Source organism: Xenopus laevis, chromosome 1S (assembly GCF_017654675.1).
Source record: "Xenopus laevis strain J_2021 chromosome 1S, Xenopus_laevis_v10.1, whole genome shotgun sequence".
In the NCBI taxonomy this organism is placed as follows: Eukaryota; Metazoa; Chordata; class Amphibia; order Anura; family Pipidae; genus Xenopus; species Xenopus laevis.
In genome coordinates, this window is record NC_054372.1 from 108,163,611 (window position 1) to 108,179,529 (window position 15,919).

At 43.4% G+C, this 15,919-nt stretch overlaps 1 protein-coding gene across 1 annotated transcript in view; it reads left to right on the top strand.

The window, feature by feature from the left end:
- Positions 1 to 1,819: 1,819 nt before the first annotated feature.
- sh3gl2.S (SH3-domain GRB2-like 2 S homeolog) overlaps positions 1,820 to 15,919 on the top strand; it is an 82,753-nt gene continuing 68,653 nt past the window's right edge. The window contains 1 exon segment of the mRNA NM_001096047.1: positions 1,820 to 1,948. Coding sequence (NP_001089516.1) covers positions 1,904 to 1,948 — 45 coding nt within the window. The 5' untranslated portion in view covers positions 1,820 to 1,903.

The following is a 15,919-nucleotide window of genomic DNA, read 5'->3' on the forward strand; positions in this document are numbered from 1 at the left end:
AAGAGAGTGAATGGATTCTCCTGATGAACACTCTCAGCCCTGTAGGATTAAACAAAAGTATTGTTATGAATATGTTCATATAATGAAACCTATATTATGTGCTCTGTTTTTACAAAGGATATACGCCTCTCCGATAAATAAATACATTTTTACAAGTATTATCTGGGTATCAATTGGAGATTATAATGCCGTTTAAATGTTACTTTGTGTCCAGTTCCTCTGTTGGACACACCCACATTATTAACTGCAACAGTATCCAATCCGAGTATAATGAGTATCAATGTTTCTTATCCTATTTTTATATAGGATACATTGCATAGTTTACCATATATTATGTTAACACTATATAATTGATCATTTCCTTGGGAGATGAATTATGCATAATTTGAAATGCCATTTTTCGGTGGATCATCAATGTTTCTTGTCACAGAGATGAGACTGATCAAATCGCTACCTCCTCCTAACAGGACTTCCTTGTCCGCAATTGGCAGACAATAATTACGTCAGCAGGTGCGAGCGGCTATAAAACTCAATATCCATTTCCGTGATCGCTGCCGGCTTTAATAAAGCCTGGGGTTGCCGGGCGAAACGCGTCAGCTGCTATCGACTCTTTTTAATAATAATAGGCAGGGCAGCCACATCTTTTCACAGAGATGTGAAAAAATTTAAGAAAATAATAAAAAAATGAATGCAATAACATTTGAATGTCATTGGTGGGGAGGCACGGGTCTATAAAAGAAACACGAAAGTCGAGCTCGGGCAGGCAATTATCGGCCGGGTGCAGGTAAAACCCGACCCGCACATCACTAGTGGAAACCAAAAAAGGTGAAAAGCAGGAAGTTGTGTTCTGTTGTTATGTTAGACATCAAGTCACTCCAGCATTTATACATTACATTTTTGCCTAACTAACTATATTAGAAACATTTTTTTTATTTTGCACACACTATCTATGTACCCAGTTTTTATTTTTATACTGAACAATTCCTTTAAGGGGGTTATGTAATAAAAGGCACTAAGTTTGCCCAGGAGCAGTAACCCATATCAGCCAATCAGCAGGTGGCATTTATTGGTCACCTCTTTAAAAGCATGCATCGTATTGGTTGCTATGGATTACTGCCCCTGGGCAAACTAAGGGCCTTTTATTACATATGGTGGTTAGAGTCCTACCAGAGTGTACAAAAATGACATGTTTTCCGGTAAAACTCCAAAACCATACTTTTAATTGCTTTCTGGTAAAACCGACCATAGAAGGGAGTGTATTTATACTATAGGGACTTCAGACTGAATGGCCATCAGAATATAGTTTCAGGTGGAGGGTGTCAATATTCTGATTACCCTCCTAATTCTGATTGGGTGGGTAAGAATTCTGGTCACTCTGTACCCTGCTCCTATGTTACATTGTAATTTGGGGCAAATCATTTTATGTATTTGCTGAGGAATACATTGACCTAATTTAAAAACACATATCAATTACATTAACAAATGACCTAACCACATGAAAGCAGTACAGTTGCTTAGAATGACATGTTCTTCCAGGCTACATGTTATTATTATTTTAGCAAACAAATACACATACTGAGAAACAGGGGAAAAGAAAACAGCGTTAAAGGAGAGGACAATCTGGAATGTTTTCTATGTGGTTCCCAGTGATCCAGTGCCATCCTCTGCCCCCACTCCAGGGAGGCCCTAAACCAGAGGAAGGCAGGTGGGTGGGAGGCCTGGCGCGTGACGTCACGGCTTTCCTGCACTGAGGCAGCGGCAGCATCACAGGATTATACGAATCCGAGCAGGGAAGAAAAAATTCTCTTGCAGTCCCGAGCGCGGCTGGCCTTCTGCAGCTCTCACCCACCGCACACCAGCAGCAGCAGCAGCAGCAGCAGGAGGGGACCGGCCATATTGCAGCATGTCGGTAGCAGGGTTCAAGAAGCAGTTCCACAAAGCTACTCAGGTAAATTATCCGCAGCCTGTCACCGAGTACCGAACGCCTTCCTCTTTTCCCTTCCCACTGGCTCGTGCCTTCCGCTCTTTGGAAACAACAGAGACGCAGCTTTCTGCCTTGCAAGGGTTAAACCCCATAGGAGCTATTCTTAGCGCTGTAATGGTGATGTGTTGCTGTATGGAGTGTGTGCATATATAGACCTGATTCTGTGGATGTATTTACTAGAAATCAACCCCCCACCATAATAGATGGAAATACTAGCGCAGGCTGTCATTTGCAACTGCCAGTTGCTTTCTCATAATGTGTATCCCATCGGAACCCTCCTGTAGCAGAGATGGAACTAGGGGCTCAGTGGCTGATTGATCATCAACATACACACAATACAACTTTGCAGCACGCCATGGGTTAAAAAAAAAAAAATCCCAGCTGTCATTAAAGGTCAACGTTGCATGGAAATCCAGGTCACAATGAAATGTGTTGGTGAAATCAGTGGCCTGCCTAATGTTCACGGTTGCATTTCTATAAAGTAGGAGGGTAAAGAGTAGTAAATGCAGGGGGAAGCGTGTGATCCTAACCAGGGTGAGAAGAAGAAATGCAGGAAAGGGTTATCTGGATGTGTTGTGGAGGTGTCCAGCAGCTCTCCCCCGTGTATAACAGCAAGCTCGGATAAAATGGAGATTAGGAGCTAGACACAGCATAGAGGGATTACTATAAACTGAAGCCAAATCATGATCTTTAGATTTGGGATTTACATCAGTTCTATGTGCAGTCAGTGCTTGCACAGAAATTCTCTTATAGAGGTCACCTCCTCATCCCTACTGATGCCTGCTGCAGCCAAAAGCTCCATGCAGAGCTATCTGATATCAGCTGCATTATTAAACAGCTTGGGGAGGTCTCCTCACTCTGGCTCTGTCTCCTTCCCTCTACACTAGGGATGTAGCGAACGTCGGAAAAAAAGTTCGCGAACATATTCGCGAACTTGCGCAAAAATGCGAGCGGTTCGCGAACGGTTCGCGAACCCCATAGACTTCAATGGGAAGGCGAACTTTAACATCTAGAAAAGACATTTCTGGCCAGAAAAATGATTTTAAAGTTGTTTAAAGGGTGCAACGACCTGGACAGTGGCATGCCAGAGGGGGATCATGGGCAAAAATGTTTCTAAAAAATCCATTGTTGACACAGCGCTGCGTTTTGTGCTGTAAAGGGCAGAAATCACACTACATTTCTAAACCTGTGTAATAAAATGCTTTAAAACGTCCGGCGTCTACATGCCAATCAAGTCGTGTAAAAGTTACAGCCTGTTCACACGCAAAGACGAAACGCGGTGCTTACTGCAACGCAAAAAGACGCAAAGAGCTTTAATGAATGATACCGTCAAGTGAGCAAATAATAGTTTTTAATTACTAGTTGCTTGTCACCTCCAGGATGTTCGTCCTGTTGGTGGCAATATTTCTGTAGTGGTGTGTTTAGCAGTCACCGTGCTTGTGCGCACGTGCACGGTCAGGCAGAGGTAATTCAATGTACAGTGAAGTGAACCAAAAAACACAGATTCTGCAGTGTGGGCCCAGTTTTGGTCTACTTTATTGATCACCTGCGGTGACCATAAAAGATGCGATTTTGCCACTGTTGCAGAACCCTGAAAAATTAGGCATGTGTACTTTCCTGAAAAATTATGTTTTTTTTGTCGCAGCCACTGAACCAGAAGTCCAGAAACAATATGCCATATAAATGCTGAAAATATTAATTTTTTTTTGTGGCAGCCACTGCAGCACAGAGGCCAGAAAAAATATGCCATATAAATGCAAACAATATTAATTTTTTTTTGTCGCAGCCACTGCAGCACAGAGGCCAGAAAAAATATGCCATATAAATGCAAACAATATTATTTTTTTTTTGTCGCAGCCACTGCAGCACAGAGGCCAGGAAAAATATGCCATATAAATGCTAACAATATACATTTTTTTTGTCGCAGACACTGAAGCACAGAGGCCATAAAAAATATGCCATATAAATGCAGAAAATATGCATTTTTTTGGTCGCAGCCACTGAAGCACAGTTGACAGAAAAATTATGCCATATAAATGCAGAAAATATAAATTTTTTTGGTTGCAGCCACTGAAGCACAGAGGCCAGAAAAATTATGTCATATAAATGCAGAAAATATGCATTTTTTTGGTCGCAGCCACTGAAGCACAGTTGACAGAAAAATTATGCCATATAAATGCAGAAAATATAAATTTTTTTGGTTGCAGCCACTGAAGCACAGTTGCCAGAAAAAATATGCCATATAAATGCAGAAAATATAAATTTTTTTGGTTGCAGCCACTGAAGCACAGTTGACAGAAAAATTATGTCATATAAATGCAGAAAATATGCATTTTTTTGGTCGCAGCCACTGAAGCACAGTTGACAGAAAAATTATGCCATATAAATGCAGAAAATATAAATTTTTTTGGTTGCAGCCACTGAAGCACAGAGGCCAGAAAAATTATGCCATATAAATGCAGAAAATATGCATTTTTTTGGTTGCAGCCACTGAAGCACAGAGGCCAGAAAAATTATGCCATATAAATGCAGAAAATATGCATTTTTTTGGACGCAGCCACTGAAGCACAGTTGCCAGAAAAAATATGCCATATAAATGCTGAAAATAGTCATTTTTCGCCATACGTTGACCTTGTAGACATTGTTTGCCCAGTTTTTTTGGTTGCAGCCACTGAAGCACAGAGGCCAGAAAAAATTAAACCAGTAGGGTTTGCACCCTAGTTTGTAACGGTGGCGGAGGGAGGAGGACGCTAAAGGACAGCTGTGTGTGGAGTCATGAGGCTTGAAGAGAAGGACAGCTGCATAGAAGTCAGAACAAGTCTTCCGGCGTGCAGTAACCCTCCGAGATCCACCCCTCATTCATTTTAATAAAGGTCAGGTAATCGACACTTTTGTGACCTAGGCGAGTTCTCTTCTCAGTTACAATCCCTCCTGCTGCACTGAAGGTCCTTTCTGAGAGCACACTTGAGGCTGGGCAAGACAAGAGGTTCATGGCAAATTGTGACAGCTCTGGCCACAGATCAAGCCTGCGCACCCAGTAGTCCAGGGGTTCATCGCTCCTCAGAGTGTCGATATCTGCAGTTAATGCCAGGTAGTCCGCTACCTGCCGGTCGAGGCGTTCTTTGAGGGTGGATCCAGAAGGGTTGTGGCGCTGCCTTGGACAGAAAAACATTTGCATGTCTGACGTTACAGACTGGCCAAAGGGCTTTGTCCTTGCAGGTGTGCTCGTGGCAGGATTACTGGCACCTCTGCCCCTGGAATGTTGATGAGTTCCTGAAGTGACATCACCCTTAAAAGCATTGTACAACATGTTTTGCAGGCTGGTTTGTAAATGCCGCATCTTTTCGGACTTGTGGTATGTTGGTAACATTTCTGCCACTTTATGCTTGTACCGAGGGTCTAGTAGCGTTGCGACCCAGTACAGGTCCTTCTCCTTAAGCCTCTTGATACGGGGGTCCTTCAACAGGCATGACAGCATGAAAGACCCCATTCTCACAAGGTTGGATGCAGAGCTATCCATCTCCGCTTCCTCATTATCAAGGACTGCATCATCCACGGTCTCCTCCCCCCAGCCACGTACAAGACCAGGGGTCCCCAAAAGGTCACCACTAGCCCCCTGGGAAGCCTGCTCCTGTTGGTCCTCCTCCTCCTCCTCCACAAAGCCACCTTCCTCCTCTGACTCCACTTCTGGCACCTCTCCCTGCGTTGCAGCAGGTGCCTGGGTTCGTTCTGGTGATTCCGACCAGAAATCGTGCGCTTCCAGCTCCTCGTCACGCTGGTCTACAGCCTCATCTGTCACTCGTCGCACGGCACGCTCCAGGAATAAAGCGAAGGGTATTAGGTCGCTGATGGTGCCTTCGGTGCGACTGACCATATTTGTCACCTCTTCAAAAGGTCGCATGAGCCTGCAGGCATCGCGCATAAGCACCCAGTAACGGGGGAAAAAAATCCCCAGCTGTGCAGATCCAGTCCTACCACCCAGTTCAAAAAGGTACTCGTTGACGGCCCTTTGTTGTTGCAGCAGACGTTCCAACATAAGGAGCGTTGAATTCCAGCGAGTCTGGCTGTCAGAAATCAAACGCCTGACTGGCATGTTGTAGCGCTGCTGAATGTCAGCAAGGCGTGCCATGGCTGTGTAGGAACGCCTGAAATGGGCCGACACCTTTCTGGACTGGGTGAGAACGTCCTGGAATCCTGGGTACTTGGAGACAAAACGTTGGACTATTAAATTTAACACATGTGCCATGCAGGGCACATGTGTTAAATTGCCTAGTCTCAACGCTGCCAACAGATTGCTTCCATTGTCACACACCACTTTTCCGATCTGCAGTTGGTGTGGGGTCAGCCACCGATCGGCCTGTGACTGCAGAGATGACAGGAGTACAGATCCGGTATGGTTTTTGCTTTCCAGGCACGTCATCCCCAAGACAGCGTGACAACGGCGTACCTGGCACGTCGAATAGCCTAGGGGGAGCTGGGGGTGCACAGGTGTGGAGGAGGAGAAGGAGGACCCAGCAGCAGAGTAAGAAGAAGAAGAAGAAGACGAGGTAGAGAGCGATGGAGGAGTAGAGGTGGTGGCAGAACCGCGTGCAATCCGTGGCGGTGACACCAACTCCACTGTTGTTGTTGAGCTACCCATTCCCTGCTTCCCAGCCATTACCAAGTTCACCCAGTGGCAGTGTAGGTGACATACCTGCCCTGACCATGCTTGGAGGACCATGCGTCAGTAGTCATATGGACCTTTGGCCCAACACTAAGTGACAGAGATGCGGTAACTTGGCTCTGCACATGTTGGTACAGGTGTGGTATTCCCTTTTTAGAAAAAAAATTGCGGCTGGGTACCTTCCACTGCGGTGTCCCAATTGCTACAAATTTGCGGAAGGCCTCAGAGTCCACCAGCTGGTATGTAAAAGCTGGCGGGCTAAGAGTGCAGACAAGCCAGCTGTCAGACGCCGCGCAAGGGGGTGACAGTCAGACATTGGCTTCTTACGCTCAAACATGGCCTTCACAGAAACTTGGCTGGTGGCAGATGACTGGGAATGGGAACAGGTGGTCAAGGTGGAAGGCGGAGTGGAGGGTGGTTCAGACGGGTCAAGGAGAGCAGAGGTAGAGCAGTAAGATGCTGGACCAGAAGGAGTGTGGCTTTTAGTTTGCCTGTTGCCTTTGAGGTGTTGCTCCCAAAGTGCTTTGTGCTTGCCGCTCATGTGCCTTCGCATAGAAGTTGTACCTATGTGGCTGTTGGGCTTACCAAGGCTCAGTTTCTGACTGCACTCATTGCAAATTACAATGCTTTTGTCAGAGGCACACACATTAAAAAAATCCCACACTGCTGACTTTTTGGAAGTGTGCGATCTGGCGGTAACAGTAGAAGTTGGCGGAGTTGGCGGTATTGGCGGCAATGGCGGGTGCGTTGGCCGGCTGAACACAGGTGCCGATACATGTTGTTGCCCTACTGATCCCTGCGGGCTGTCCTCCCTGCTTCTTCTAGGTCTTATTCTCCTACTGCCTCTCTGACTCTCCGTCTCTCCATCTGAACTACCCTCCTCTTGCTCTCTTCTACTAGGCACCCACAAAACATCAATCTCCTCATCATCATTCTCCTCAGATGCATCAATTTCTTCTGACACATCACAGAAGGAAGCAGCAGCGGGGACCTCCTCCTCATCACTCATTATGTCCATCTCTATCGTGTTCTCTGCCAGAATTAAATCTGGTGTAAGGTCCTCATCTCCTTCATCTTCTTCTGGCAATAATGGTTGCGCATTACTCAGTTCAAGAAACTCATGGGAAAATAACTCCTCTGACCCCAGTGAAGAAGGGGCACCGGTGGTGGAGGAAGTGTTACGTGGGTGGCCATAGCAGTGGAGGATGAGGAGGATGTTGTGGTAAAGTTAGAAACGGTAGAGGATGGGGTGTGCTGTGTAAGCCAGTCAACTACCTCTTCAGCATTTTGGGAGTTCAGGGTCATTGGCTTTTTAAAACTGGGCAATTTGCTAGGGCCACAGGATTGCATAGCAGCACGGCCCCTAGCACGGCCTCTGCGTGGCGGCCTGCCTTTGCCTGGCATTATTTTTAAAAAAACAACAACAACAAAAACTCAGTTGGTTTTTCTGGAAACGATAATACACACAGCTAGATGGCAGTTTGAAGAAAACAGTGTGCAAATAATGCCTACAAGGTCAACGTATACACAGCGGTGGATACGGATTACGTAAAATATATGAATGCTGCTTGAAAAAAAGTAACTCAAGTGGTTTTTCTAGAGACGATAATATTATCAATATTTAGACAAAATGTGAACAAGCTCACACAGCTAGATGGCGGTTTGAAGAAAACACTGTGCAAATAATGCCTACAAGGTCAACGTATACACAGCGGTGGATACGGATTACGTAAAATATAAGAATGCTGCTTGAAAAAAAGTCCACTCCGGTGTTTTTTCTGGAGACGGTAATATTATGGATATTTAGACAGAATGTGAACACGGTCACACAGCTAGATAGCAGTTGGTTGAATAACACACTGGGCAAAAATGCCTACAGGGCAAATAATGCCTAAAAGGTCAACGTATACACAGCGGTGGATACGGATTACGTAAAATTAAGAATGCTGCTTGAAAAAAAAGTCACCCGGTGTTTTTCTGAGACGGTAATATTATGGATATTTAGACAGAATGTGAACACGGTCACACAGCTAGATAACAGTTTGTTGAATAACACACTGGGCAAAAAATGCCTACAGGGCAAATAATGCCTAAAAGGTCAACTTATACACTACTACAGCGATGGATACGGATTACGTAAAATTTATTATGGCTGCTTGAAAAAAGTCACTCCGGTGTTTTTTCTGGAGACGGTAATATTATGGATATTTAGACAGAATGTGAACACGGTCACACAGCTAGATAACAGTTGGTTGAATAACACACTGGGCAAAAAATGCCTACAGGGCAAATAATGCCTAAAAGGTCAACTTATACACTACTACAGCGATGGATACGGATTACGTAAAATTTATTATGGCTGCTTGAAAAAAGTCACTCCGGTGTTTTTTCTGGAGACGGTAATATTATGGATATTTAGACAGAATGTGAACACGGGCACACAGCTAGATAGCAGTTGGTTGAATAACACACTGGGCAAAAAATGCCTACAGGGCAAATAATGCCTAAAAGGTCAACTTATACACTACTACAGCGATGGATACGGATTACGTAAAATTTATTATGGCTGCTTGAAAAAAGTCACTCCGGTGTTTTTTCTGGAGACGGTAATATTATGGATATTTAGACAGAATGTGAACACGGGCACACAGCTAGATAGCAGTTGGTTGAATAACACACTGGGCAAAAAATGCCTACAGGGCAAATAATGCCTAAAAGGTCAACTTATACACTACTACAGCGATAGTAAAATAAAAAAAAGTTAAATAAAAAAAGAATGAATATTAAAAAAAAAAAATTAAAGTTGGTGCTGCTGAACTACTAGGAGCAGCAGATTAGCACACCAGTCCCACTCCCAACACTGCTAGACTAATAGCACTGGGCTCTTATAGTAGTAGTAGTAGTAGTAGTAGTAGTAGTAGTAGTAAAACAACAAAAAAATAAATAAAAGCAGTCCTTACAAGGACTATTGCTATTGCAGCAGTCAGCAGATGAGATCAGAAGCAGGACAGCTGCCCACTGCAGCTACATACAGAGCACTGCAGTAGAAGGTAGATTACTAGCCAGCAAAGCTACCTAAGCTTAAATGTCCCTCAAACCCCTGCAGACTTCTGTCCCTCCAATAACAGAGCAGTATCAAAACGATTACTAGCCAGCAAACTTTCAACTGTCCTGAAATCACTAACAGGCAGCAGCTCTCTCCCTACACTATCTCTTCAGCACACACAGGCAGAGTGAAAAAACGCTGCAGGGCTTCGGTTTTTATAGGGAAGGGGAGTGGTCCAGGGAGAGCTTCCTGATTGGCTGCCATGTACCTGCTGGTCTGGGGTGAGGGCAAAAAAAAGCGCCAACAATGGCGAACCCAAAATGGCGAACGTCGCGCGACGTTCGCGAACTTCCGGCGAGCGCGAACACCCGATGTTCGCGCGAACAAGTTCGCCGGCGAACAGTTCGCGACATCTCTACTCTACACTCTTCTGCAGCAAGGACGTGATATTTCAGTTCCTCTCCTTATCCCCTCTAATAGGAACGCTACAACATACCTCTGTTATTGTCTGCCTCAAGCCTTTCACTATAAATACAGTTATTTCCAGCAATCGTTGCTGGACATCTTCTGGTTCAGGTTGGCACCAGCCACTATTATGCCTACATATTAGAACCAGTATTGGAAGTTTACTGCCAACGTAAATACTAGTAAATTTAGACCCCCCCCCCAGTGGCTACACCCCAACATTTCTAGTTATGGTTATGCCAGCTCCCCTGGGCAGTGGTGTAACTAGATGTTAATGCGCACCACAGCAAATTAATTTTAGGGCCCCCAACATATCCAGAGGTTGTCCTGTTTTATCAATATATGTTGAAATTGCTCATTATTTGAGCCTCTATACGTCTTGGACCCCCCTGCAGCCACAGGGTTTGCTTCCTCTGTATTCATGTCTCTGCCACTGTATGTCTTCCCCTTGCCCACTTCACGTGACCTCTCACAATTTGGTGGCAACACTACATCTTGTGGAACGGATACTGTCATCAGGCTAGTTTTGCCTTAAAATATTGTTTAAATAGTGTCGTTCTAGAGACACATATTTTTATTTCCTTTATGAAAAGTTATTTTATGCTTCGTAGAGGAATCAATTTCATGGGAATCTTGGTGACCAGATTTATATCCTCTCTGGAAAACAACAACATCTCAAGCTTGCTTTTTGGCAGAAATTCTATTCAGAGCCACTGTCTTCCAAGACAAAGCACAGCCAACTACCTTTTATAAAAAAAAGCCCTTAAACATTTACTGCACTGCTGCTTGTAGAGGTTTGGCTCAGACTAATTTAGCGATGAGAGTGAAAGAGATAGGGTAGCTTGCATGAGGCAAAGTAAATAGATGCATCAAATTAATAAAATATATAAATATATTAACCATGCATCGCTATCGCTAACAGAATGCTATAGGTTGTTCATAAATTATTTCATATTATAATAAACGCAGAAATTTGATGATATTAATCCATTAAATACACCTTTAGTAACATGAATTTATATAGCACCAACATATTGCGCATACTGTACCCTATATTAATCCTCCAGGGGACAGTAGAAAACCTTTCTTCATATCCAGTTGAATAATTGAAGGGGTAGAAAGGAAAGTGACTGCACAAGGTCTGCCCCCAACCTCCCTATAGGCCAGAACTTTGTAGATCCTACAGCTGTAGGTTTGGCAGTTTGTCCTTTTGACTAAAGATCAAGTAGACCAAAATGTTTGTAGGGCAACTGGCTGAAAGGAACAGTTTGGTATAAAAATAAAAACTGGGTAAGTAGGATGTGCAAAATAAATAATGTTTTCAATATATTTAGTTAGCCAAAAATGTAATGTATAAAGGCTGGAGTGACTGGATGTGTTACATAATAGCCAGAACACCATTTCCTGCTTTGCAGCTCTCTTGCTTTGCACTGATTGGTTACCAGGCAGTAAACCAATCAGTGACTTGAGGGGGCCACATGGGTCATAACTGTTTGCTTTTGAATCTGACCTGCATGCCGAGGATCAATTGCAAACTCACTCAACAGTTATGTCCTATGTGGCCCCCCTTATTTTGCATAGCCTATCTATTTACTCAGTTTTTATTTTTACACTGAACTGTGGCTAGACATGACCAATATTATGCCCAGGTCTGTTGTACCATATCCTCATGGATTCTTCCACCTCTGCCAAGAGCATCACTGGGCATGTATGAGTATGCTGTTTTGCCCTAAGCGTGAATAATAAGCTCAGCATTCAAGGCACACTGAGCACATGCATTGCTTCTGTCACTAGGGAAAGAGCTGACACAAATCTGTAGGCTGAAGGATAACTTTATGGGCATGGCTCTTCATTGTTATCGGGCCAGGCCCAGACTGCAATATGTGGGTTCTGACAAATGCCAGAGCGGCTGTTATAAGGTTCCATAGAAAAGTCAGTATTTAGTGGGCTGGTGGTGCTTGTTTTGGCCTCTGTTTACCTGAAATGTCAGGCCTATTTTGATTCTCAGTCCAGACCTGCATTGGGCCCCTGCACCTCTGTGCTGGTAAGAGTTGTTTGTGTTGTAAAACAAGTTGTGAATCCCCTCCCTCGCCCCCTCTGGGGGCTGGAGCTGCGGGTGCAGGGTCCATTATCGGTTCAGCTTCCTTAGAAGCTCCCCTGGGGCTGCTATGTAGGGGAAGGCCTATGCATTTATTGCATTATTTACTAAGTCTGCTGATTGTTGTCTTTACATTCTGTTTCACTAGAAAGCTCTGTAAATGCTGCTATAACTGTATTCATTTGAATCTATAGCTGTATCTCTGCATTTACACTTTTGTTTCACTTTCAAGTTTTGTGACACTTTAAACATAGAGGACTTTACTAAACGTGCCAAGGTAAAAAGCATCAATAACTGAATCTTTTCAATTTTTTTTCCTGCTGAATCAGCAAAACAGCCCACAGGGATTTCTAGCCTCCTGACGGGGGGAATTTAAATCAACAGCACATCAATATCTGAATGACTGGATTGCTTTGAATCAGACAGAACTGTACTGAACCAGGTGTACATCTGCACATGAGAAAGGGCACAACTAGCCCGAAACATGTGTAAAGCAGCATGAATAATAAATAATCACCAGCAGCGTTTAGGGTGCTCTCCTCTCTTTCATTGAAACAAGTGGGTACATCTGCACATGTACATTCAGATTCAAGGGGCAGTTCACATATATCATTTTCATATAATGCACCACATATAATGACTTTTTTCAGTTTTCCTGATTTCTAAAAATGTTCTCCCGTGTCTCATATACATTTTATAAATTTGATTAGAATGCCTTGGAAACTGTTAAAAGGAGATGCATTTCTCAGCAGCATCAGTGAATTATCAGCTACGGATGTACCAGTTGTGTTGCAGACTAAAAGCTCAGGGAGAATGTTCAGCGGGGACTGAAGTTACAGCTGCTGCTTTTTATGCACTTACTGTATGTTTCAAATTGTAACTGTTTAGAAGGTCTGGATTACTGAGTTGCTTGCTGGAATAAAAACCTTAGAAGGGAAAATGAAACAAATAAATTTTTTTGTTCTAAAAAAATCCAATATGTTTACTGCAGTCACCCTGCTCATTTCTATTACTCTAGTTGCCAGCTGCTGCAGGCCACTTTCCCTGGGTCTCACACACTGCATCGGTATTTAACATTTTTATGCTCGCTTTCCTATGGCTCTCCAGACCTTCGCTTTCCTGCCAGAAGCAATAACCTTTTCCCATGCTTGACTTTGCTAATATGATACTCGGCCTTTGCATCATAAAAGGCTATTAACCCCATTTTCAGTGATGTTGCATGTATCTGTGTCTTTTTGGCCTTCTCCACCACATGATATCTTGTCCATTCAACTCTAGACCCACTATTTGTGTCTTCCAAAGCTCATTCTGAGGTTCATCCCTGCTTTACAAGTTCCCTGTAGAGTCACAGAGCTCATGGATTCTAGCAAGGGCACTATCTGCAAGGAGTCTCTATGTTCTCCTGGTGACTGCATGGGTTTCCTACTTCACTTCAAAAACATACAGGCACTTGCTATAACTGACCTTAGTTGTTGTGGAAGTACTGCCTTTGATTGTATGGGGCAAGGACTGATGTATGATTTATATAAGCTCTTTTTAGATCTGTGGAAAATGTTGGATGATATATAAATAAAGGATATAATAGCAACAGTAGACCAGGAAATAACTACTAGCTCACTATCTAAGATTACCAATAGAGTTGACACATTTTCTAACCTCTCTTGTCTTTCTTTCATTGGCATCAGGTATAATTTTTACTGTTAGGCATATCTTATTATGGGGAATATAATATAAACTAGAACCCTCCGATGTATTTTGTAGACAACAGATTACCTGATTAGTGTGCAGTATGCACCATTTAGCAGATGCATTGCGGAACTGTCAGCCTTCTGATAAAATGATTGCCTTACACAAGGAATATTATGCCCAGGTCTGTTGTACCATATCCTCATGGATTCTTCCACCTCTGCCAAGAGCATCACTGGGCATGTATGAGTATGCTGTTTTGCCCTAAGCGTGAATAATAAGCTCAGCATTCAAGGCACACTGAGCACATGCATTGCTTCTGTCACTAGGGAAAGAGCTGACACAAATCTGTAGGCTGAAGGATAACTTTATGGGCATGGCTCTTCATTGTTATCGGGCCAGGCCCAGACTGGCAATATGTGGGTTCTGACAAATGCCAGAGCGGCTGTTATAAGGTTCCATAGAAAGTCAGTATTTAGTGGGCTGGTGGTGCTTGTTTTGGCCTCTGTTTACCTGAAATGTCAGGGCCTATTTTGATTCTCAGTCCAGACCTGCATTGGGCCCCTGCACCTCTGTGCTGGTAAGAGTTGTTTGTGTTGTAAAACAAGTTGTGAATCCCCTCCCTCGCCCCCTCTGGGGGCTGGAGCTGCGGGTGCAGGGTCCATTATCGGTTCAGCTTCCTTAGAAGCTCCCCTGGGGCTGCTATGTAGGGGAAGGCCTATGCATTTATTGCATTATTTACTAAGTCTGCTGATTGTTGTCTTTACATTCTGTTTCACTAGAAAGCTCTGTAAATGCTGCTATAACTGTATTCATTTGAATCTATAGCTGTATCTCTGCATTTACACTTTTGTTTCACTTTCAAGTTTTGTGACACTTTAAACATAGAGGACTTTACTAAACGTGCCAAGGGTAAAAAGCATCAATAACTGAATCTTTTCAATTTTTTTTCCTGCTGAATCAGCAAAACAGCCCACAGGGATTTCTAGCCTCCTGACGGGGGGAATTTAAATCAACAGCACATCAATATCTGAATGACTGGATTGCTTTGAATCAGACAGAACTGTACTGAACCAGGTGTACATCTGCACATGAGAAAGGGCACAACTAGCCCGAAACATGTGTAAAGCAGCATGAATAATAAATAATCACCAGCAGCGTTTAGGGTGCTCTCCTCTCTTTCATTGAAACAAGTGGGTACATCTGCACATGTACATTCAGATTCAAGGGGCAGTTCACATATATCATTTTCATATAATGCACCACATATAATGACTTTTTTCAGTTTTCCTGATTTCTAAAAATGTTCTCCCGTGTCTCATATACATTTTATAAATTTGATTAGAATGCCTTGGAAACTGTTAAAAGGAGATGCATTTCTCAGCAGCATCAGTGAATTATCAGCTACGGATGTACCAGTTGTGTTGCAGACTAAAAGCTCAGGGAGAATGTTCAGCGGGGACTGAAGTTACAGCTGCTGCTTTTTATGCACTTACTGTATGTTTCAAATTGTAACTGTTTAGAAGGTCTGGATTACTGAGTTGCTTGCTGGAATAAAAACCTTAGGAAGGGAAAATGAAACAAATAAATTTTTTTGTTCTAAAAAAATCCAATATGTTTACTGCAGTCACCCTGCTCATTTCTATTACTCTAGTTGCCAGCTGCTGCAGGCCACTTTCCCTGGGTCTCACACACTGCATCGGTATTTAACATTTTTATGCTCGCTTTCCTATGGCTCTCCAGACCTTCGCTTTCCTGCCAGAAGCAATAACCTTTTCCCATGCTTGACTTTGCTAATATGATACTCGGCCTTTGCATCATAAAAGGCTATTAACCCCATTTTCAGTGATGTTGCATGTATCTGTGTCTTTTTGGCCTTCTCCACCACATGATATCTTGTCCATTCAACTCTAGACCCACTATTTGTGTCTTCCAAAGCTCATTCTGAGGTTCATCCCTGCTTTACAAGTTCCCTGT